Source organism: Octopus sinensis, linkage group LG8 (genome assembly GCF_006345805.1).
Source record: "Octopus sinensis linkage group LG8, ASM634580v1, whole genome shotgun sequence".
Taxonomy (NCBI): Eukaryota; Metazoa; Mollusca; class Cephalopoda; order Octopoda; family Octopodidae; genus Octopus; species Octopus sinensis.
Window position 1 is genome coordinate 36,710,446 of NC_043004.1, and position 26,972 is coordinate 36,737,417.

The window sequence follows — 26,972 nt, forward strand, 5'->3', positions numbered from 1 at the left end:
GGATTCTACCAGAGCAAACAAGACCGAGCACTCTGAGAATTAAAAGAATAATTATTATTGTTTTATTTTTGTTGCTGTTGTTGTTATTATCATTATTAGAGTGAATCTGTCCATACGACATGTATGCACTGTCCATGTGAACTTCGCCATGTCGCTGTCGATGTGGACATCCCAGGGAACTGGTGCCACCCCTGCCCTGCATAGAGCGATGTAACCTCTGCATCCGTGGGTGTCCTGCAGCAGGCTACATAGGGCGAACTTGGCGTCTCTAAGCCTTGGCCGGCAATCAAATTAGAGCTGTTGTAACTGGGGTGAGCCTTTGCATGAAAACCTCAACTAAACACATTCGGGAAGCAATGTATGTGAGTGTGTGTGTGTGTGTGTATGTGTGTGTGTGTGTGTGTGTGTTGTGTGTGTGTGTGTGCGTAGTTCTTTCTCTTACACGTGCAAATTGAGTAGAATATACATGAGTGAGGTCCAGTAATAACAAAACATATTCGTTCCTTTCAAAGGTCGGTTCTACAGACAACATCTAATGAAATTTACGTCGTTTATTGACCATAAACTTCAATCAACTGATCTCGAAGAAGTTGTCTCTTATTGCTTGCTGTTTTTAGATCTGAAATAACCCGAAAGCAAACTTGGACAATCTCAGTTATAAGAAGTTTTTTTCAACTCGCTACCACAATATTTATATTTATTGTTTCCAATTCAACTTTTAGACCTTATCCTTCGACTTTATTTATGTATAAACGGACATGAGCCTGTGTTAGGATCAGTCGAGATTTACATGGTTATAAGGGTTTTGTGTTTTGTCTGCCACATATTTCTGAAAGCACTTGAATCGACATATTAGCCAACAGAAACAATGATGTACGCAGCTTACAGTATTATCGACAAATACAGGCAGTTTGAGTTGGGAGTCGCTGGCTGAACTAAAGCATTAATTTAGAAGTTACCAGTGTTCATATTTTACGTCCATTATGTATGTGTGCGTGTGTGTGTACACGTAAGTGGGTGTGGGGATATATGTAATTATTATAACAGGAAAAACATAAAACAATGCAATTTTGTGCAAATATCCAACTACTTAGCAAACAGTTAGGTAAGGGGGAAGAACCAGTCCGGTAGTGTTAAAACACTCAGCTCTTCCGGAGTCGATAAAATAAGTACCTGTCAATTACTGGGGTTGATGAAATCGGCTATGCCCCGTCCCCTAAAATTTCAGGTTTTGAGCCTATAGTAGAAAGGATTATTATTAAGTCTGTGAGATGGCAGGAAAGTTTTCACACCGGGCAAAATACTGAACGGCATTTCTGTGGATAAAGATCCTGTAGAAATGACGCTCTGGTATCAAATTCTACTGATGGCAACTTTGTCTTTCATCCTGTCGCGGCCAATAAAGTAAAGTATCAGTGAAGTACGGAGGTCGATGTAATCGACAAACCCTTCACCGTCATTGCTGGCCTTGTGCCAAATTTGAAACACATTTCATAGTTTAGATATCAGACCAGCAAATTCGAGGGGATTAATGATGGAACCATCGTTCACTTCAGAAATATTTAGAAGTCCAAAACATAAGAATTGTTCTAAAATATACGAAGCATAATGACATCTGAGAACAATATATATTTCAAGTAAATAAAAATAACATGAAAACACATTATGGAATTTTCTGATTAAAATTTCACTTCCAGTGATTAGTGGAAATATTAACTTCTATTAATTTGGTACATTTCTGATCAAAGAGGTTTCCGTGCACAATTCATTCTTGAAATAATCAATATATTTGGGGGGAAATATGATCTTTGAATGTAATTTATAATTATGTTTGCTCTTATAGGGGACAATAAAGGGGAAAAAAGACCAATATATTTTTTCTTCATTACTCTTGTCATAATAAAAAAATAGAAGAATGAATTACTTACGAATTATTTTACCTCGTTTAAATGTATAAGTAATTTATTTTAATGGAAATTACGTTTATTACGTATTACTTGATGATTGCTTATATTGTAATCAAGAACGGCACTGGAAAACAGTAAAACGAATTAAGACACTTTCAACCTCGGATATGGTCCTTAGTCCGATGGCCTGACCCAAACCCTCACCAATAACACGTTATTTAGAATAATGTACAAGAAACTTTTCAGATCAATACTGATGGAAATGTAATAAATCATTTCCGGAACTGACACAAGTTTCTCTGTGTATATTTTAAATACAATATCTACCAGCACAAATGATGGAACAAATAAAGGAATCTACGAGAGGGAAAACAAAAGGAAATTACAAGAAGATAGAAAAAAACAGTAAAAAGGTGAATGAAAGTGAACGTGACAAGAAAATCTTAAATAAAATATTCAGCCCTTTATGTTATAAAAGCACCCCACAAAAAAATAAGGCGATGGGTATCAATAGTGTACGAGGAAGCACCCAAATGTAGCCGGAAACGTTCTCTGTGGGAGAAGCTCGTTGTAGTTCAGATTTTCACCGATAGAAGCCACTTGATGCGACCCTCAAGCATCATTCTACCAACCGGGGTCATCCGGTGAGGCCGTACAAGAATGTGGTGCGTCTTTGTTTTGCAGTGCTTCTCCCCTGATCGTCGGTTTTTGAGACGGGCTGAAGCGAAGGAACAGCGTGTTTCTGTGAAATTCTGTTTTGTCATACTTCAAATAGCTTAAAAAGACGCTCCCTTGAGCAGAACACAAGTTTATGAGTGGTTTTCATGCTTTAGGAATAGGCACTTTTCGATTGAAGACCAAAGTCGTTCAGGACGACCATTGGCCTCTCAAACGAATGAAATCATCACGAAAATTCGTGAACCGATCTTGGAGGACCATCACCGAACAGTTGCCTAACTTGTTGATATGACTGGTGTGTCCTGGAGCTCCTACCAACGAATTTGGAGCGAGGAATTGTGAAAGAAAAGGGTTGCAGCAAAATTTATAGCTCGCTTGCTCAGGAAAGATCAAAAGCAGTCATGACTGGATGCGTGTTATGAATTGAAAGAACGGTTGGAAGTTGATCCGGGTCTTTTTTCGAAGGTCATCACTGGTGATGAAAGATGGTGCTACGGCTACAAGACGATACTGATTTGTTTCATCGATGCGAAAGAAATTGTCCACACAATTTGTTCCTCTTGGTCAAATTGTTAACCAGATATTTTACTAGGGAATTCTGAACGCCCCAACCTGTGACAAAGTGATGTCATCACGACAGTGAAAAACACCTCTGAGCCGATTCTTTACTTCAAATGGAGAATTCTTTGAAGGCGATAAATGTGTAAACATGTAAAACTAAGTGAATAAAATAATATTTAAAAGTTCCTGTTTCTTTTTGGGTACCCCTTGTATATATTAAATCTAATGAATGTGGGAGTATATCTACTTTTTAAAGTAGATATACTCCCACATTCATTAGATTTAATATATACAAGGGGTACCCAAAAAGAAACAGGAACTTTTAAATATTATTTTATTCACTTAGTTTTACATGTTTACACATTTATCGCCTTCAAAGAATTCTCCATTTGAAGTAAAGAATCGGCTCAGAGGTAGAACCGTAACACTATTGTATTTTAAGTAAAGAAAATTTTTTAAGATTTTCGTTTCGAATTTTGGCACGTAGCCTGCAGTTTCTGGGAAGAAGATAAGCCAAATACATCGACCCCATTGGTCAGCTGCTACTTGTCTAATCAACCTTGAAAGGATGAAAGGTAAAGTCGATCCCGGCGCCATATGAACTCAGAACGTAAAAATGGACGAAATGCTGCTGGACATTCTGCCTGACGTGCAAATGATTCTGTGCCAGCAGCTTGCCGCGTTAATATTTGAAAGGACATTAACAACTCAAACACTGAGAGTGTCTTGTTAAACGATTTACTGTACTTAATTTAGTTTCAGTACAACCGGAGTTGAAATTTCATTGGGATAATCTGATACAGAAACCAATTTCTTAGCAGTGGAATCAATTATTTAATAGCTTCTTGAGTATTTCAGCTGAGCTTGTGAAAATCTTCTCATTCTTCGTTGAACGATAATTATTTCAATGACGCCTGTTAAACCTTTGGGACCTATAAGGACAGCACACTATTGTATTTCTATTTGTCAACAAATGTAGGGCATTTGTGAAGCACGATAGAGATCAATAAATTTAACAATTTCTGCATGATTTACAGATCAGTCTTGATGGGAACTTGTGCAAGGATTGCTAAAGGAAGTAAATTTAGCATTTCAAAAAATAGAAGAAAATGTGATATAAAACGTCCCATTAAACAGCTATCAATATTTTCAATTACGACTATTGCACAAGGTGATTGACTTTCACTAATTAGGAAAGTATATAACGAATGGTCTAATTTAAACAATTTATTGTTTGTAAAAGGCCAGGTCAGGTATGAGTGAAACATTCCGAGCAATGTCGTTGTCAGTCCCCTTCTCGGTGAGAAGATTCGCCTAAAAACCGTGACTATGTGGCACGTAGCCGACTAATAACCGTCACCCCAGCCAGATCCTCAGAGAAGAGGACACGTTATGCAGAATACAATACTGAAAATCGTACTACATGACCAATTAGTCTGAGCTGATGCTCCTGAATCATGCAAGCAGCAAGACGTTTCTGAATATCGTCATCGCTTGTCTCTTCCTAATGTTTCTAAGAGGTATACGTCATACTTTTAATGAGCTGCGTGCCATAAACTAAATGTCCAAAGTGTGATACTGATAGGAGTATAAAGAGATGTAGTGATTCGAATAGACGTCGGCACTGAAACTGTTTATTTCTGAAATTGTAATATTGAATATGATTGGAGTTTCAGACAAAAAGCGAACACCCTTCTGAACTACAATGCTAAGAGAGATTCCGTTCTTGAGAAGTAAAGCTCAGACATATTTACTTGCATTTTTATTACAAAACTCACTTTAAAATATAGAATCATTCCTAGAGATGACTAAAACAGCGAGCAAGAAGAATCGTTACGGACAAAATACTTAGGGACATTTCTTTCGACTTTACGTTCTGAATTCAAATACCGCCAGGATCGACATCACCTGTCATCTCTTTGCGGTCGATAAAATAAGTACCAGTTATCCAACGCCCGAAATTTCTGGCCTTGGAATCTATCTTAGAGGTGATTACATTTGTAAACTTTCAAAAAAAATTCCAATGAAACTAAAAAAAGAAAAGACTCACCATACAGGTCGACAGGAATCGTAAGAGACGTCTTACCAGACTCGCCATCCATATAACATGTATATTTCTCATTTTTGGCCACAGAATTTACTTTAAAAATATTGGCCCGACTATTTTTGAATGTTTTTAGTTCGTGAGATTCACTTAGTGTAATTTGTTTCTTAACAGAGCTCTTGAGAGTAATATCGTTTCGCCGAGGAGTAGGAAAGGCTGAAATAGTGCAGTTGAAAACCGTATATTCTCCGGGATTCACGCGTTTGTTCTTAAAATCCACGATTCGAGGCTTCGTTACTGTAATAGAAAAGAAAATTTTAATTTTGATAATAGAAATATATATTGATGTAATGTCTAATTAAATCAGCTTTATTTGGCTCGACTGCTTTCATTAAAATAATATATAAAGTGATTAAATCTAAAATTTGACGTAACTGTTTTGAATCGATTGGTCTGAATTTAGAATGAATTATTGAACAGAGGTGATTCGAAATAATTTATTAGCTGTTTTTCATAAGCTATCGTGATGTTTATCAGGAAATATGGAATAATTAATCATACTTCGCACGTGTATAAAATTCATCTCAATTATTTATGCCAAATCATTTGTCGAATTATTTTATCGAATAACATTTCATAAGACATAAAACGAAAGAGAAAAGAAATTGAGACTAATCTAATACACTAGAGAAATATAAATTATGTGGGTGAGGATTAACGGCCTTAACCTTTCCAGGCCTACATTGATTAGTTTGATCAATATGGTTGAAATTCAAGTAAAACTTTTCTGGGCTGATGGCGGTCAGAGTATCAAAGGAGTGAAGAACCAAGTGTTTATTACGGGATATAAACAGGTGAACTATAATATTCAATAGGAGGACAAGAAGTAGCACCATGTCAAATGTAGTAGTAGTAGATTTAATTGCTGCTGTTGAATGACCAGAGAGAAGGAACGGGCCATATTCAATATAATAGTCATCGTAATATTTGCTAACCACTAAGGCGGAGAGCTGGTAGAAACGTTAGCACGTCGGGCGAAATGCTTAGCGGTATTTCGTCTGCAGTTACATTGTGAGTTCAAATTCCGCCGAGGTCGACTTTACCATTCATCCTTTCGGGGTCGATAAATTAAGTACCAGTTACGCACTGGAGTCGATGTAATCGACTTAATACCTATGTCTGTCCTTGTTTGTTCCTTCTATGTTTAGCCCCTTGTGGGTAATAAAGAAATAGGTATTCCGTCTGACTTTATGTTTTAACTTCAAATTCTGGCGAAGTTGACTTTGCTTTTCATCCTCTCGGGTCGATAAATTAAGTACCAGTTGCGTGCTGGGATCCATCTAATCGACTGGCGCCCTCCCCCAAAATTTCGGGCTGTTTAGCTAGAAATCTAACCTACCGAGATTTAAATACAAAATTTTAAAATATCAGAATGTAAATTCTTCAATTCTTCTACCATGTCTGACCTGAAACTATGTTTTGAAGAAATTAAAAGAATATTTCCCAAAAGACTTGGACCATTTTTATATTTCAAAATTGGTATAGGTATGGAAATAGAAAATGCCAATTTAAATATCATGCAATGAAATATATTTTCAACATTATGTCTTAGTATTTCGTTTGTAATTTTCTGTTCTTCACAGATTAAGTTTATAGATTATTGTTGTTGTTGGTGTTCTTGTCCTCGTGTAGGCCCACTTCATCGAGTAGGCTTGTTTTTCAGCCGTGGCCATTCCGTGTATTTAGAGTGTATTTACATTATTCGATGTATCATTTCTACTTAAAGGACAGCGTGATTTTAGGACGCTGTGGATGCTATTTCTAGTTGTTCAATCAACCACATGGATCCTACCTCAATGGTCCAGAGCTCTTTTACTTGACATACTTTATTTACATTGGGTTATCACCAATTGTTTCTTAATTGCAGATTTTATTGTAACTCCTTTTGCCGTCCACCTGTCTCCAAACGAAACTAGTTGTTGCATTTACTGCGTACTAGCAATCCCTTATGAAAATAAACTACTCTTTTGATATACGAGCACTTATCATTCTAATGACTAAAGTACTGATACTGTTGGAATTAATAAACGCGACTTTCCCACCTGCTAAGAATTTTAACCATATTTCAACATGAACCATTATAGTTTACTACTTCATAGAGAGACAGTATTTGAAAGTTTCAAAATGTGTAACTACCAATAATTACATTGTATAAAGGCATATTTAACTATTTTTAACTAGCGACAAGCTTGTAATTTTTAAGGGGACTAAATGTCGAGTCTAACGGTGCTAACAGGACTGGCGTGTATTGAAGAGTATTTGCGTGACATGCAGAATTACATCAATACATGTCTTAATACATGTTAGTATTGGATGAAACATCGGGATTCAGTACAACTGGAACACAAGAATAAATGACCGACAATATTTATTGAAATCGATGAAAGAAATCAAGCTCAGAGAGGAAGAAATTTAAACTGGATATAATCACGGTATCAGAACCAGAGATTAAATTAATGAATTTGGTGGGGAGGAGAGACAACAAGGAACTACACAGCTATTGTCATACTACACATTCATCATTATATATGAACAGCTATGCGCGCGTACGCCCGTATGTGTGTGTGTGTGTGTGTGTGTGTATGTGTAATCCATAGGTTCTCGATAACATATATATCTGGCTTTAATCTTAGGGATTGGAAATATGTCAAAAAGCTGGAGCATCGCCAAATAGAGTTTTGGAGAAATATCAATTTAATAGGACTACTTATCTTAATAGACGATGGCATAAAAGTGGTTCCCCGTAGTTAAGCATCCCTACTATCGTGGTTGAATGGCATCTCTGTAAGTCTCAGAGCGATTGCATTTAAGAAGACTGTGGCGACGTTTAGTTTTCCTTGTTTGAGTGCAATTGACAAGTGTATATCTGCATACATACATGTTGTTGTTAAGGTGGCGAGCTAGCAGAATCGTTAGCAGGCCCGGCGAAATGCTCGGCGGTATTTCGTCTGCCGTTACGTTGTGAGTTCAAATTCCGCCGTGGTCGACTTTACCTTTCATCTTTTCGGGGTCGATAAATTAAGTACCAGTTACGCACTGGGGTCGATGTAATCGACTTAATATCTATGTCTGTCCTTGTTTTTCGACTCTATGTTTAGCCCCTTGTGGGTAATAAATAGGTATTTCGCCCGTCGTTACGTTCTGAGTTCAAATTCCTCCGAGATCAACTTTGACTTTCATCCTCTCGAGTTCGATAAATTAAGTACCAGTTGAGTACTGGGGTCGATGTAATCGACTGTCCCCTCCCCACAAAATCCAGGCAGTGTGTCTATAGTAGAAACATGCAAAACCAGAAAAGTCATTATGTACCCCTCCCACATGGGGAAGCGTATAGCATGTGTCTGCATTCCTAGGATCTCACCAGGACTTTATATGTTGCGGCTTCTAGGATGTGTAATTGTGGAGGGCACGGGTACCGTCCCGATGGAGTTGAGAAGAACTGCCAGATTAGGTCCGAAAACATAAAAAAACTCCCAGACAACATCCGTCTCCAGAACGGGACGGGGACATACATAACGACTGATGACAAAAGGCTGCATTGTTTTGATTGTAGAGAAACTATTCCTTGCGAGTTTGCTGCCCCAAATTGGTAAAAAGAGCAAGGGGTCAGAGGCCTTCACTTTTGCCTGCACCAGGATTAGGACCACAAGCAGCACCAGCACTGGCAAAACCACCAGCAACAACAAACGAAGCTCCAAAGACATTAACCACTCTATGGGAAAACGAAGGGAACTCTCCCACCCGCCTCAGACCAAACAAAAATACACACATAAGCACGGGGTGTGATTTTCGAATCGGTCATATTTTGTGCGCCAGAAGATTTGCTTCTGGTGCGAATGTTGCTCAGTTCCTGTACAATTGGAGAAAGCTTTCCTGGGGACGTGGGAACGGTGAACGTGAGACCCACATCGAAACTCTTAAAAGGGTTCCCAAAAAAAACCACCAGTTATGAAAGTCGAACCACTGGGCCTTCACAAGACACCGGGAGGTAAGCAGACCTTTCCCTTCTCCCTTTAGCTTGCTAACATGGCCGTATTAAGAGTAGGAATTTTAAATGTTCGAGGCCTGGGGTCGCCTTGGAAGCAAGGGTGCCTGCTCAACGACCTCAGGTGTTTAGAGTGAGACTAGGATTTCTAATACACGCGCACTGGCCTTCATGTTCAACGACTATCAAATCTTTGCATCTGTTAGTGGGCTGGGAATGGGAGGTGAAGTGTCCGTGCTATTTAGGAAAGAACTGGATCTCGACGCAACGTGGATTTACTCGAATCGGACGGAAATTTGGCGGTCCTGGACATGAGCAATAGTGAAGGTAGTGTATTTTCCCTGGTGGCCGTCTACCAGAGCCAAACGGCTGAATCTCTTTGGGGGCCTGGAAGATTTTCTAGGTACGTCTCGCCTTTACTGTTAGTGGGGGTGGGGCTGGAATGGAGTATTAGACCAGAGCTAGGATTGTGTGGGAGTAGCTGATAAAAGAGCGGGGTACAGGAGCCTCAAGCACCTGATTAGCCAGTTTCAACTATCTAACCGACGGATTTCCTTAATGCGCCAATGTTGACCTGGACCAACTGCTTAGGGTCATCTAGATCGTATATAGATAGAATTTTCGCAGGGAAAATCGATAGTAATAGTGTAGGATGTCCATTTTTTTTAAACGGTCGCCAATTCAGATCATAAGATTGTAATCTGTACGGTCAACCTAGATAAGATGCGTAGGTCAGAATCCGGGTACTGGAAGCTGAACATGTCCTTTCCGGTACGTAAGGCTTACAGGGACCGGGTTAACAATTTAGTTAAGCAGAATTTGACAGGCGGGGCCATCAACAACAGGTGGTGGCCGACTCTCAAAAGAAAGATTAGAGTAATAGGGTTTAGCAAAGAAGTGGCGTTAGAAAAAAATAGGTGGAGGGGTTGGCACCTAAACGGGATGAGAATATTTGTAGTGGAATTGCAACCGACGTGCTAGCAGCGAGAATGACATTAGACTAGTTCTTCAATGCGAAACAGGAACGATGCATTGTCAGAGCTAAAGCGCATGCTCTAAGAAACTAGGGGATCAAAGCTGTTCGATGGGCCGATGTGGCGGGTGCGCAGCGTGGTAAGAAAAACCACAATTCGGTCTTTGACGGACCGAGACGGACACGGGCTGAGTGATTCCAGCCAGATGTGTGAGGCCTTTCGCCAGCACGTTGTTCGGTTGACTCGACTCGTGATTGATGCCCAGAAATGTGTAATTAAAAATTCCTAATATCCCTAGTAAAGCAGACACTTATTTGGTTTCCTCAAGAAGTCCTGATTCACAGGTCCTATAAGTGTATCATACATCTGGATTTCCCCACTTCTAGATTTTAATTTAGGAAATACTCTCAGGCATATATAATTGCCCTGAATAAATTCTGCATTCTATTTCCCCACAGAACTTCTATGCCATAAAATAGTGACACAGTACATGGCATAGGGATGATATCGCTAGAGTCAGCCAGTTTCGGGATGCCTACTGCCGAAAGGCGATATAAATATTTGATGGAGAACAGAAAAAACAACGTCATTACCTGAAATATAGCAATACTTTGCATAGAAATGTTCATAACGTATTCCTTAACACAAAAATCAAATACAAAAATCGTTTCGATTATTGACTCTGAAAAGCTAGATTAATTGCAAATAGTGTTTTCAGAAAATCGGCGTCTGTTTTACCAATAGAAAAACGTGGGATGAATAGAATTATTTTGACACTTAGAAACCTAAGAAAGTCACAATCTTTGAATATTTAGATAGAATCATTAGTGAAAAACCGTTGAAGAACGCACAAGAATAACGCAAACAATTGGCAAAGAAAAACTTTATACACACACACAGGTATATATTTATATGTATTCTCTTTTCTCTTTTACTCTTTTACTTGTTTCAGTCATTTGACTGCGGCCATTCTGGAGCACCGCCTTTAATCGAGCAACTCGACCCCGGGACTTATTCTTTTGTAAGCCCAGTACTTATTCTATCGGTCTCTTTTGCCGAACCGCTAAGTAACGGGGACATAAACACACCAGCATCGGTTGTCAAGCAATGCTAGGGGGACAAACACACTCACACAAACACGCATATATATATATATATACATATATACGACGGGCTTCTTTCAGTTTCCGTCTACCAAATCCACTCACAAGGCTTTGGTTGGCCTGAGACTATAGTAGAAGACACTTGCCCAAGGTGCCACGCAGTGGGACTGAACCGGAACCATGTGGCTGGTAAAGCTACTTACCACACAGCCACTCCTGGTATGTTTAAACATATGTGTGTGCGCATGCGTGTTCACATGTACGTATGCTGTTATTAAAAGTTTGTATATTAAACATCATTCATTACTTTTTGTTGAAGAACTTGGATAAGGTCCGTTTGATCCTTACATTCATATATGTATAACAGGTCTTCAATCAACGAGATCCATTAACATTTCATAACTGATAATTTGTTTTTTGTTCTTTTTCAATTTTCAAACAATTTCAAAACTAAGTAAACAATGATTACTCTGCACACTTGATATAACTACTCTAAAATGCGTTCATGTCTGCGAGATAGCGCTCACACTCACTTTCTCTTTCCCCTCCCTCCCTCATTCTCTCTCATTTATATATATATATGTGTGTGTGTGTAAATATATATATATATATATATATATAATATATATATATATTAGGGTGTATAACTCCAAACTTACAGGTAAAAATTCAATTTAGTATCAAATCAAATTTCACAGTATCAGTATATAAAATATGAATTAGAGACAAAACCACTATTATGCAACTAAAACAGTGATAGACATTGTTTTTCTTTTTCTTATATATAACTTATAACTAGATTTCAAAAAGTATGAAATGAATGATAAATATATAATATAATAAGTGAAAACACTACGTACGTTTCATGGCTACAATTAAATTCGAATTACAATTAAGTTTAAATTCAACTGAAATAAATTCGGTTGCATAATAGTGGTTTTATCTCTAATTCATATTTGATATATATATATATATATATATATATATATTATATATATATATATATATATATATATAATATATATATATATATACGTACATATATAATAGCGTATATGTATATACATATATATATTTATATAACTACATATGTGTGTATGTATGTATATAATTACAGATTATTACTCACTAATCGATGTTACTTTTGAATATCGTCGGCAATTGAAAAATATATAAATAAGATTGAAGCACCCCATGATCGAGTGAGGACAAATTGCACATCTATGAGAGAAGGTAGCGAAGAAATAAATGGTTTAAGTAATTTCTTAATTAGTTAGATTCAGAAAAGCGCGCGCAATGCGCGTGTGTATAAATTTGGCGATCTGAACTATTCGAAATCTACTCATATGCGTATGGTTTCACATTTGACGATCAGAGAAAAAGTTTTTAGAATGAATAAAGAAACCAAGCTAATGGAAGGAGCTGCACCTTCTTCGGGTGAGCGTAAGTAATCGCTGGTGTCTTTGTTTGATGTTGATATGGAACGCGCGTTCGCGGAAAGTTGAGAATAAGTCGTATGCCTAAAACAGTTATTATGTCACTATTCTTACTAGACTAACCTACCCAAACACCAAAGACAAAGCTGGATTATAAGAAGACGGTGGATTGTGTCTCCTATTATAAACAGTTACAACAGAAATAGATTTAGAAACGACCTGATAAGCAGATTTAAGTGTACGACCTCAAAATAATCAACAACCACCTGAGAACCGCTAATTTCTTGAATATCATAGACGGTCAGACGAAAGGCGAAAATTATTCCTACAGAAGACAAAAAAAGAGGACATGACATACATAAACCACAAACCACCCTAGTCTTTATAACAATATAGCAGAACAATAAGCGGATATCCACCGTATATTTGTATACAATAAGCAATACTTAATTTGTAAAATAATACTCCTGAAATTGACTTTAGTAAAGTAGTTTATGAATAGTACTTCTGTGAAAGTAGCAAGGAAAATCCTTTATACGATGCAGCGACACAATAAAATTAAAAACAAATATTGCTACAATATTCCTCTATTTAGGGGATAGTCATATTTCAATCTCATAATTTTACACAGACATTTCTACTGGAATGATAAAAAAAAACTATTTTATCATGTATACAGCAAGAAAATGCATAACCATCATCTCTCACCCACTTATCATTCACCTTAAAAGTCTTAAAATTGCAGATATATCAAGTCCATATCAGTAAATGGATTTTTGCCTTCTGAAGATTATATAAAAAATTGCAACAAACCCAGAAGATAGTATCCTGAAATTGTTATGGAATAACAGGGGCAAATTATTAGTACGCATACCTTTTTCAGATACATATGTACAATACATACAACTTTCCTGTCTCAATATCACTGGGATTTGAAAGTTAGTAATTTTGGAAGAGTCTCTATAGCCTCGGGAGTAGCAGGAGACAGACTTAACCAAAGGAAAGATCAGAACAATGGCAAGAAATGTAGGGCTATTGCAAACAACACACAATATATTTTGTGCAGAAAATGTCAATAACAAACTGAAAATTGTTATAGTTCAACAAGATTTGACACGCTTCGATGACTGAAAGTTGCACAACAAAAAATGCGCAAACATTATCTGCTTTCGACTTCCAATAACGTCAACAACAAAACTGTATTAAACGTTAGACATCAGACATGACACTCGAAATAAAGAACACTGTTCATCGACGGCGGTGCTGTATCAGGATCTGATAAATTAATGACTCTAAAAATAAGTTATAATACTCAATTTGAATCAACTGATCAACTGATCTTCGCGGTCGGAAGTGAATAAATTTTGCATTAAAGGATATATTTACTCTTGCAAAGCCAATGTGGGTAAAATACGGTCGGTCGTAATTATAATGGAAAATTTATTTAGGTTTGCAATACGATATTTTTTAAAAATCTATATTGATTAAACTAATACGATTTATAATAAAACTTGTTTTATCTTAAGCATATGCTTTCATATTAAAAGTCTTCATATGCAGAAAACCATAAAGACATTTAAACCGACAATCATAATGTCTATCTTAATTCACAATTTATTGAATATGCTGAAAGAAAATATTTTTATACATTAAATTTCATTAAAAATATATAAAACATTGTTAGTTCATGCAATAATTAGTAGCATACCTCGTTGACAATTTGGCCGGTTAAAATAACCCTCTTTACATTCACAGGATGGTAGAGGTCCTCTTAGCCTGTGACAGTTAGAAGGATCTCTACAATAGCACTTCTGGGAACAATCCCAACCATATGTGTTAGCAGGGCAAGCTTCCTCTGGAATTAGTAGAGAAAATATAACAAAATAATGCTAAAGTTAGTACGGGAGAAAAACAAACCAAAGATTTAGAAATTAGAAAAATTAGGATTAATTACAAGCAGAAAAAAACAAGTCACATTAATATAAAATATATACTTATTTTATATGAAATGAATTCGGCTATATATGAAGTAATGTGAAATATATGCCACTGTGAATATATTCTGCTAAATACTGAGGTATTCAGACATGAAGATCTTAGTCCATTTGGTATGTTCTTCGGAATATTTGGGAAGTTTTATTACTAGTATATCATGTTTCCCAACAATTCATTAAAACTATAGAAGATAACTAATTGTTTTATTTTACGGATGTTAATATAGATGTGAGAAGTTATCTTAATGCATTATATCCGGTATATTTAAGTTCGGACACGAGTGTCTATCACAAAAGGAAGATTTTCTATTCCGTAGGTGTTGCGTTGATCCTTGTCAAGAACAGAGTAGGAATATCAATGAGAAAATTTGGTAATTTTATTTGAGATTTTAAACATTTTGTGATCAAGTTCTCAAATATATTAACAAACCTAATATATGTCAAGTCAAATATTTATTTGATCATGCCTGATCAAGGCTGGCTGCTTAGATAAACAATATTATATTGGATGTTCGTATTTTATTTCCCCAAATGAAAAAACAATGATACAGGTTATCCTAGTAGTTTATGTTTTGTGGAAGCTTACAATATAATAATCTCTGCATAATTCAGAATAATAGTTTCAAACACGTGCTTCATGATGCATTTATATAGGAACAAAATAACTTGGGTAATATTTCATTCTTTTCTACACAATTAATTTGTTTCTCAGATACTTTGCAACAAAAAAAAATAGGAAGACACAATCCGCTTTGTTTTGTTATGTTGTCAGGACTTTACTGACATTGTTTATTAATGTTTTGAAAGTAAACTACCTATTAATTTAATATTATTTTCTCCTCAAACTCTTCGCTATCAATGCTCCAAAGCCAGAAAATTAGTGGACCTTTTTACTTTTCAAAGAAGCTGAGATTTTATATTGTCAAATGATTTTTCTGCTACACATATAATATTTAATTAGCTACATTCGAGTAGATATATGGTTAGCATTGATATAACATATAACTAACATAATATGTAATTAAACTTTATAGTGTATATTTACAATGAGGTATAGATAGGGGCTACATCTTCGTGAATATCTCGCTAGAGAATATGTAGAGAGATTTCAAGAGGACAACTCTGTTAGCAAAATAAAACGTAACACCAAAGAAAATGTTCCACGTACATGGTGTGTTGAATTAAAACCTATATCCAATTCAATCTTTCCCTGGACAAGTATTTTAACCATAATCAATGAAGAGGCACTTACTATGAAAAAGAATCAGAATTAAGAGTTCGCAAAAAGAAAAAAAAGATTGTAACTAGTATTATATGTTACATATCAGTGAATTCAAATTTTTATGAAATCTCTGAAGATTTATTATGAGTTTACGCTGAAACGGAAGCACGACTATTTAATTAAATAAAACGTTGCACACACACACACACGTACACATATAAGCTAGTAATTATACACTATATTCATGTATGTAGAGAGAGAGGGAGGGAGACAGACAGACAGACAGAAAATGAAAGAGGGGGGAAAGATTAGGAATGGCGTGAAAATTACACAATAAAACTTTTTAATTCAAACCGAAAACATTAATCTAATTAGTTGACAACAATAAAGATGAAAAAAAGTATTAGTCGTTATGGGAAGACATGTTAGTGACTTTACAGAAATAATCGCCATATTCGGACTGCAAACGTGGAGAATTTTCTCGTACAGCGATATTTAAGGAGATGTGTATTACGTAGAACAGTAGTAACAAGAGCAAAAGATTCTCTTCTTGCTAACGTCAGTTTTTATACAGATTTCTGAGAGCTTGTCTTTTGTGAAATGTTGTATTCCAGAGAGACAATAAAAGAGAAATCCTTTAGTGAAGTATGTGTATTATATTATCTGAAATCTGTTAAGTGGTTTAAGAAATAGTTGTTCAGCTTAAAACAAAATCTCGTATATTCTCAAACTTATTCGTTTTCCAAGAATGGCTTCGTATAATTTCCATGAAATAAATGGAACAACTGAAAGTCTTCGATACATGATCTAAAATCACATCTCTGAGAAATTACATTATTTTCTTAAGGAAATATTTTTTTTTATATTTAAATTCCTACCCTGCCATTAAGGATGTAAAATACGAATGTATTACTGTCTTTCTTGACACACGTGTGCTTGTTGTGTGTGCTTATGTATGTGGGTGGATGTGTGTTTTTATGTGAGAGCATGTATGTGTAAGAGAGGGGTAGAGAGAGAGAGAGATAATATATATATATATATATAGAAAGAGAGAGAGAGATAATATATATATATATATATATATATATATATATTATATATATATATAATATTGCAACTCAAATGCCAAATTTTATGTAGATTTTGGTCGATTAAATGTATTTCACTTAAAAGTCAATATTTCTTTCGTAATCCTACTTCATTGTAAGTTTAATCCTGCCGGATAAAAACCACTGAGTCACTAAACTACAAGTGTCTTCTCCAATCTATTGCCTTGCCTTGGATATATCATAAACACATGATCCAAAATTCGGACTTAGGGGAGAAAAGTTGGTTGTCCATTATAAAGTTACAATATGATAGTGAAGAGTATTTATTTAATTTTTTTATATCGATCGAGCTGGCGGTTGAGGCGGGGTTCAAGCATTCGGTAATTGTTAGTTAGGTTTCATTGAAATAACTTTAGTACCAAATTACTTGGAGATTATGAAGCAGATATAAAACAATTCTTTTTAGAATGCCACAACAAAATGCAAACGTTTCTCATATTTTGTGTTTTAAGTGTTGAACTTACAACGCCTCCGTCCGTAAAAGGATCCTTTTAAAAGATGACGTTTTCGCTGACTCTCTGTAAAATTGGCAATAAAACAATAAGAAGATAAAAAAACAAAACATAGAAACGTAGAAATAGTTATTGCTTTAAAAAAATCTAAAACTGCTTCCGAGCTACGATGTTGTTTGCAGATTTTTCTTGCCGAAGTAAATGAATTTACGTACTAATTCACTTCCCTTCTACTTCTTCATTTACGACAAAATCACTCTTAGATTAAATTTCTTTGCCAATCATAGAAATTAAGTAAGTGAATTTAACGTATTCGCTATATTTTGTCTTTCATATGTTAAAAGTTGATTTTATTTGTTTTTTTTTTCTCTTAAAGATTGAATAATCATTAAATGAAATTAAACTGTGTTATCATAAGCCTAAGATGCGTTGAGAAATGTAATTTGATCTGTAAATGTTGTTATCTCAAAGATTAAATTGAAAAAAGATATTCTTTGAGAATGCATTTCAGTGAATTTGAAGCAAAATGAAATGTATCAAGATTTTCCACTGAGGACCAGCTTAAATTTCAAGGGCTTGATACGTTTTCAATAGAGTGTTGCAAACTCCATCGAAGAACGCGCGCTAATCGAATTAAAATAATACAGTGACGTATGTGATTGAATGTCGCTCTGCTTATCAACTGCAAGCCAAAAATAAGATATTCTAGGCATACGCAGAGCAGACCAGCTATAATATAATCCAGCCACGAATTTAGCTGTCTTCTCATAGCCTTGAATGTGATAGGCTTCACTGAATATTGTATCAGTCCTTTTAAAAGATGCTAGGATGTGATTTATGTTTATATAAATAAGGTTTTTCACTCAACAGTTACAACATCAGGCTAATTTCTCTCGGATACTTATGTAGACTTTGGTACGGATAAATCTGCGTGCGTGTGCGTGCACCTATTTCCATCTTTATAACGTCTCCAACAGTCGGTTTTAGCAACATTTTTTTCAGGAACAGTGGCAGTTACTTTATTTTGGACAGAGCGGAAGCAGAAACTGGCAACCTGGGAACGGAAGGCAACATGATAGACAGAGACATCTCGTTGGGGAACAGTGAGGTGAGAGAGGAAGCAAAAGAAAGGCAAAAGAATGAAAGGATATGGTTGAATGTCGCTCCGCTTATCAACTGCAAGCCAATAATAATAAGATATTCCAGGCATGAGCAGAGCAGACCAGCTATAATATAGTCCAGCCACGAATTTAGCTGTCTTCTCATAGCCTTGAATGTGAAATGTTTTACTGAATATTGTGTTAGCAAAAGAAAGACAAAAGTGTGAGAGAATAGAAGAAAGAAAGAGACTTGGATCACAAGATCGTCACAGCAAGTAGAGGAAAACGATTGAGAAGCACCGTGTGCGTCAGAAATAATTAACCTGGGAAAAATCGGTTCAAATAATAAAAAAAAATTGGACAGGAAAAACAAGGAGTCAAAAATTTAGACTTCATCAGCTGCCTTACTAAGCATTCTGGTTGTTTAGACATTACTTTCTGCTTTAGATAACAGATCTCTCTGCTACCTTTCAGCTTGTCAAACAAGCAGACATCGTATTTTCCGTTTTTGCATTAAGGCATCGCGGTAGGTTTCCCCGGAAACTTACAGAGCCATACTTTTCAGTTCTTTTCATATCGTTTTCATCCTAATTTACTCATTTTCCTGAAAAAGACATTTTTTCATGCACTGACAAATAGTATGATACTTAATTTCATCCTAATTGGACCTATATTATCGGTTTCCTCCCCAATTCTTTTTTCTAAACAATGCAGCGTTTCTCCATCCTTGCATTTCCTTCGTTTCAGTCAGTATGATTGAAGTTGATATTTCTCACGATATTTTAAGGCAGTAACCCCGGCAGAATTCTTATCACGCCGGGCGAAATACGTCGCGTCCAAATTTCCGTCTAGGTCGAATTTGCCTTTCAGACACTCTGGGTCGATAAAATAAGCGCCAGATGAAGACTGGGGTACATTTAATCGACTTAGTCCCACCCCCAAAACAGCTGTCCTTGTGCAAAAATTTGAAACGGTTATTTCTCTCGATTGTGTGTCAACTAGCAACCGTATCAAATGGTTTTCGATGTCACTGAGTTAGCAATTCTATTTCAACGTATCGAAACTGCCAGAATCCTCAACAAAATAGCTGCTGCACGGTAAGTTTTCCTTTTTTACCTTTTCTTATTTTCGCTTGTTCAGTATTAGGGGTTTTCTTATATATACACACAAATTATTGAGTGCATAAATATATGAACATGGATATATTCGTAGAAAGAGAGAGAGAGAGAGAGCATGGAATGTCGGTTACAATTGTGGTTGATATGGAAGTAGGAACAGAGGAAAGTGAGAGTAGAGAAGAATTGAAAATAAAAGCTCATTAGCAGACTTCAATCGAAATATCATGACAAACTGAGATGTGTCATTAAACTGGACATTCTACAATACAATGAGTTCACTGCAAGACTGAAAGCGAAGGATATCACTGCAATAATAACGTCGAAATTCCAATGTAATTCTGCAAATTTCCTGTTCAATTTGATTGCTTTCAGGCAGATGTGTACGTATCACATATACACATATCAGCACTCACCACCCACACATATATAAAATATACAAACATGTGCATATTGACATATATGTGTATGTGTGTGTGGGCATATAAGTATATGCATATACTTGTGTATATATATATGCATATATATGCACACACACTACACGTATAGACATACATAATATATATATATATATATATATATACACGTACACCACATCTATATATATAAATGTGTGTGCGCATATATATATACACACACACCGCATATATATGTATATATATATGTATATATATATATATATATATATATATATATATACACGTACACCACATCTATATATATATGTGTGTGTGTGCATATATATATATACATACACACGTACACCACATCTATATATATATATGTGTGTGTGCATATATATATATGTGTGTGTGCATATATATATATACACACACACCGCATATATATGTGTGTATATATATATATATATATATTATATATATATATATATATATATAAGTAATGGCCCAGTGGTTATGGCAGCGGACTCGCACTTGTAGGATCGCGGTTTCGATTCCCAGACCGAGCGTTGTGAGTGTTTGAGCGAAAACACCCTAAGCTCCACGATGCTCCGGTACGGGGTGGTGGCGAACCCCACTGTACTCTTTCGCCCCAACTCTCTCTTACTCTTTCTTCCTGTTTCTGTTGTGCCTGTATTTCAAAGGGGCCAGCCTTGTTGCACTGTGTCACGCTGAATCTCCTCCGAGAACTACGTTAAGGGTACGCGTGTCTGTGGAGTACTTAGCCACTTGCACGTTAATTCCACGAACAGGATGTTCAGTTGATCGAATCAACTCGAACCCGCATCGTCGTAACCGCTGGAGCTCCACTACACACACGCACGCACACACACACACACACACACACACACACACACACAAACACACACCACACACACACACACACACACACACACATATATATATATATACATTGTGGAGGCGCAATGACCCAGTGGTTAGGGCAGCGGACTCGCGGTCGTAGGATCGCGGTTTCGATTCCCAGACCGGGCGTTGTGAGTGTTTATTGAGCGAAAACACCTAAAGCTCCACGAGGCTCCGGCAGGGGATGGTGGTGATTCCTGCTGTACTCTTTCACCACAACTTTCTCTCGCTCTTACTTGCTGTTTCTGTTGTACCTGTATTTCAAAGGGCCGGCCTTGTCACTCTCTGTTAAGGGTACACGTGTCTGTGGAGTGCTCAGCCACTTACACGTTAATTTCACGAGCAGGCTGTTCCGTTGATCGGATCAACCGAAACCCTCGTCGTCGGAACCGACGGAGTGCTTCCATCCATATACACATTAATGGACATACGTTATAGATAGATAGAGAGAGAGAGATAGACAGACATACAGATAGATAGATAGATAGATAGATAGATAGATAGATAGATAGATAGATAGATAGATAGATAGATAGATAGATAGATAGATAGATAGATAGATAGATAGATAGATAGATAGCTGTCACAAGAAGTGCCTATGTATCAATGTTACAGTCAACTCTTAAATTGCACCTCTTAAACTCTAGAAGGAGGACATGTGGGGATGATATGCGGCACACTTGAACTAGAAAGTGGTACAAATCAAACATCCAATCAACATGAGCAAGAGTACATGGCACAAAAGATTGCGCAGCAGCTGACCTGGCTACAACAAGCACAAACAAGGAACCTTGCCCACCACAATGGAAGACCACCACAGTCAACAGACACGGGAAGGCCTCCCCTAACGCCTGCACAGTCGTCACCCCAATACTTTTACTAAATATTGTTGCATCATAATAAAAGCAAAATTTCTTTCCTGAGAGATCTTACTGCTTGCAGTCAAGCCCTATGCATAGCACTGGTGGAAACTCAGCTCAGCCCTGATATAGAGGACACAGAAGTACACGTACTAAACTATGCCATACTGCGAACAGATAGAAGGGAAAGGAGCCATGCTGGAGTTGCTGTATACATCTGTGACGACCTCACACCCCAGGCTTTACTGTCATACTCAAATTCGGTATGTGACACACTCTAATTGTATACATAAGACAATAGAGTCATATGCAATACATATTGCCCACCGGATGCTCCAAACCACATAGGAACGTCTGAAGATTGCCTCACAAGAATAAAAGAAATCTTCATGAAGCTGGAACACCACGTGACCATATTCTTATGGGTGATTTCAACTTCCCTTATATATATATATATATATATATATATATATATATATATATATATATATATATATATATATATATATATAAGTAATACTAAGCAATTAGGGGTTTAGCAACGAATTGCCTCACCACACACCGAATTTAGAAATAGCAGTCAAAGAGTTATATAGCTATTCTTTCTACTAAAAGGGAGATCTCAGTAAAAACACAGCACTTGAAAGGCAAACACAGACCGGTAAGAAAGAATGAAATGACGGCAATCTATCATACAATTTTAAGTTACCTACGGACGTACGTTTCGAAATCAAGTTTTAGGAAAGCATAAGAATTAGAAAATTCTACCTTACCCAAACTTCTTTTCTCATCAGCGTAGGATACTACAATTATGAATAATTGTATATTAAATTTTGAGATACTAGAAAGCATTATCTCAACTCAGTGTCAGAGCGAGCCAAAGCATTACCAGTACCACGAAATTCAAAGTGTGAATGAAAGTTTGTGTCACCAGCCCCCTTCCACCCGCGTGTAGCCAAGACAAGATGCTGTGGTCATTTACTGGGATAAAATATGGTTATCAGTAACAATGATATATATATATATATATATAAAGATTATATATATATATAAAGATATAACGGCGATGCATCAGCATGGCCGCAGCTCTGAGCTGAAACTAGAGAAAAAAATATTATATTTATATATATAAAGATATGATATATATATGTATATAAAGATATAATATATATATATAAATATAATATATATATATATAAATATATAGTATATGTATATATATAAAGATATAATATATGTATATATAAAGATATATATATATATAAGTTAAGTATATAGTGTAATCATAAAATATAAATAATGAATAAATATAAACACCATATTGTATTATATATCATGCTTATATATAATGATTACTATAGAGGGAAGTTACAAACTCCTTCGCAATCTATAGACGTTACACCAGTACATGTTAGAGTATATAGATATACGAAATACAATAATATAATATAATATAATATAATATAATATGAGAGAATAAAATAAAACGGAATAAGAAAAAAAGGAAAATATTTGTATGAAATTTCAATAAAGGATTTATAAAATGAAAAACAGAAGAAACAAACAACGATAACAATTTTACATTGTAAATGCCATAAAATATGTACCGAATATAAAAAGAGAGATAAAAGATAGAAAATAAGGATAAGTTAAGGTATTCATAACAAAATCGAACTAAAAATAATTTTTAAATAAGTAAAATAAGATAAAGATACCATTAGAAATGGTTTTATAAAATAGTTGTAAGATATATTATTACAGGCACAGATGTGTGTAGAATCACAACAACTCTTAGGGGCCATGTAATATACTTAAAGGGGGCGTAGGATCTGATAACCGATTGTAAATATACTGATTACGACTGGTATCGAAGAAGGTCATAGAACCAAAGGGGAAATAGTATAATATAAGTATAGGAGAAATGCAGATTAAACAGGTAAGGAAAGATATGACACTCCAGATAATTTCTCTTACCAAATCATAGTATGATATAGAAAATATTATTTATTTGCAAAATATTTGAAGGTACGGGTGATTCAGTGCACACAATATACCCCAAGGTCTACTCTGTTATTAATTAGGCTATTCTTTTCTCTATACTTAAAAATTTCGTAAATTTCCACACAATATATCTTTGTATGGCTGAGCTCGCTGTACTATATCCCAATTTACTATCGGTATCCTTAATTTCACAGATTTTACTATATAATAATGTACTATTAGCTTTATGTCTAAGTCTAAAAGATGAAACATTGTTCAGGCGCTTCTTCATATTAATCGAGCACCTGACGTAAATAAAGTTACGATTCAGTCATCACTGTACAGTTGTAAACAACATTTTGGGATAAACAACGACCTAATAACGGACGCTGGGGTCCTACCCTACAATTGCAGCTGGGTTATTATTTCTATTATTATTATTATTATTAGTAGTAGTAGTAGTAGTAGTAGTAGTAGTAGTGGTGGTGGTGGTGGTGGTAGTAGTAGTAGTAGTAGTAGTAGTAGTAGTAGTAGTGGTGGTGGTGGTGGTGGTGGTGGTGGTGGTGGTAGTAGTAGTATAGTAGTAGTAGTAGTGGTGGTGGTGGTGGTGGTGGTGGTGGTGGTGTTAGTAGTAGTAGTAGTAGTAGTAGTAGTAGTAGTAGTAGTAGTACCACTCAAGTCCATTGCAGTATTATGATTTGTGTCGGTAATGCCTGAATTATTATATGTAGCGGTATCATTGCAGGGGTTTTAAGCACTATTGACAATATTACTATTACTAATCCCCCGGGATAATTTTATATTTCTTCTGTTAAATCGGGCTGTAATAGTATCTTTATTAGGAATATGAGATTCTTATTGTCTTACGGGAGAAGATTTTATTGTTCTTATGAGAAGCTGAGAAGTTTTTTGCTAAAATCATCATAAATTTATTATATATATTATTAGATATAATACAGGTAAAGGGAATATTATACCAGACGACGTCATTATTTCAAGAATTCTTATGTTTATGAAAGCGGGCCCGATCACTTCTTTACTACCTCTCGAACTCTCTGATTATTGAATATGGTCTTATTCCGGTATTTATGTTATCATTAGAGCAGGCTCCATTCTTCCCAGTCATATCCTTACTATTATTATTATTATACATATTAGACATTTTACCGTCCTTAGATTCTATTGACTTATTCTTATATATCTTATTCATTGATTTAATAGGAATGCTAGAGGCTATCCTAGTAAGTTTATCTGCTCGACTAGGTGGGATTTTGTACCTCTTTTCACTTCTATTTCATTGCAAATCCTTGTAGGTATCTGAAGTTCCAAATTAAGGAAAGCAATCTCCTGATAATATTCTGCTTTAGAAAGAACAGAGTTATAGTTGTGGGAATATGAATCAAATATATCCCTATTAGCTGATGACTGCGTAATTCGTCGCGAAATTCCATTTACTAACGATTTCAATACGTTAGGGGGAGGATTAGAAGATCTGCTCATATACCAAGTGACTTCATCCGGTTTTCTATAGAAGTAGTATAAGCTGGAGTTTATATCTAAAGGAGTGTCTAAGAAGTTAACTACCTTCGTGCCATATTAGAAAGTGAGCCGAGTCACTCGAAACCATAACGCTATCAAAATTATTAGGGATGTCAGACCTCGTCCATAACCTACCCTCAAAGTCTATAATAGTTTTCCTAGCTCAAAGAATATCTATTTTGTCCCTAGTTATAAGAGAGAGGCTTTCAGCGAAAATCAGGGACTTGTTTAAGAGAATAGGGGAGATGCTAGAATAATAACTATTGATACCAAATTTTATAAACGAGTAATTACATTTTCTTTAGAGGTGAACCAGTGTATTACACCATAATATAAGAGATAAATTCGGAATTATTAGGGGTAATATCGTATCAAGAATGGATTTACTAAGTTGATAAGTATCTGATTCAGTCGCGCAAATAAGTCTAAAAGAGGGACTGTCGTGAAAATTCCTTTTATGCTCTTTGAGGTCACAGACCATCATAATTTCTTTAATTTCTAAATTGATATCGAAGAGATTCTTTTCCATAGTTACTCTATATTTGGCATTAAGCTATTTTAATATTAATGTTTTATAGGTTTCATAGTTTAGTCGATATAAGTTCCCTGTTTTTTGTTTTTTTTCCACCGGCACAGGTATTCCTGTTTTTTTTCTGAAGTGTTTGAATCAAGTTATTAAACTTCTTCGGGTTTCAGTTTCTCTTAAGTGGATGTTTTCTTGAATTTTATATTAAATATTAGTTCGAATAAATCTTGTTGAAACGGTCGTAATGCACAAATACCCAGACATCCTTGTTACATATCAGGTCATGCCATATGTTCTGTCCGAATTTTGAATACAGAAAACAAGTGATCAAATGTTATATTTAATTGAAATTTAATCATCAAAGTACTTTCCCTGATTATCTATGACTTCCTTCCATCTATTTACAAGCTTTTTAATCCCATCAACTCTTTTGGTTTCAACGCGAAGAACTCTGAAATGTCACTTTCGACCTCCTCCTGGAGAAACTTATGTCCCTCAAATGATTCTGTGAACTACGAAACAAATGGTAGTCTGAAGGAGCAAGGTTGGGAGAACAAGGTGGATGAGAATTTTTTACCAACCAGGCTCTTCGATCTTCTGTGATGTGATCTTTGCAGTGTGGGGTCGCACATTGTCCTGATAAAACATCACTCCATTTCAATTCACTAGTGCGGGTCTTTTTTTCTTTAAAGCTTGGTTCAAACGGTCTAATTGCTGACAGTAGACTTGAGCATTGATTGTTGCATTTAGTGGTAACAATTCAAAGTGAATTACTCCTTTGCAATCCCACCAGATAGAGAGAAGAACCTTTTCCCCATGAAGTTTCCTTTTCGGTTGTGGTTGAGTTTTTTCCCTTTTACCAAGCCACTGTTTTCGACGTTTAACATTTCGATAGAAGATCCATTTTCGTCACCTGTCACAAGTCTATCCAAAAAAGGGTGAACTGAGTTCGTGAGAATGGAGAGAAGAGCAAATGTCAACTCGGGATTTGCGGTTGATTTC

At 35.8% G+C, this 26,972-nt stretch overlaps 1 protein-coding gene across 6 annotated transcripts in view; it reads right to left on the bottom strand.

Annotated features, from left to right (window-relative positions):
• LOC115214792 (receptor-type tyrosine-protein phosphatase T) overlaps positions 1-26,972 on the bottom strand; it is a 426,610-nt gene that overhangs the window by 288,819 nt on the left and 110,819 nt on the right. For 4 of the 6 annotated variants that reach the window (XM_036505345.1, XM_036505344.1, XM_036505342.1 and 1 more), the window contains exons 5-6: positions 14,457-14,603; positions 5,197-5,487 (exon numbers count right to left, since the gene is read on the bottom strand). In XM_036505345.1, coding sequence (XP_036361238.1) covers positions 5,197-5,487; positions 14,457-14,603 — 438 coding nt within the window. Of the gene's footprint in view, positions 1-5,196; positions 5,488-14,456; positions 14,604-17,537; positions 17,592-26,972 lie in introns of all 6 variants that reach the window. The other 2 variants (XM_036505346.1, XM_036505347.1) reach the window with 2 other exon arrangements.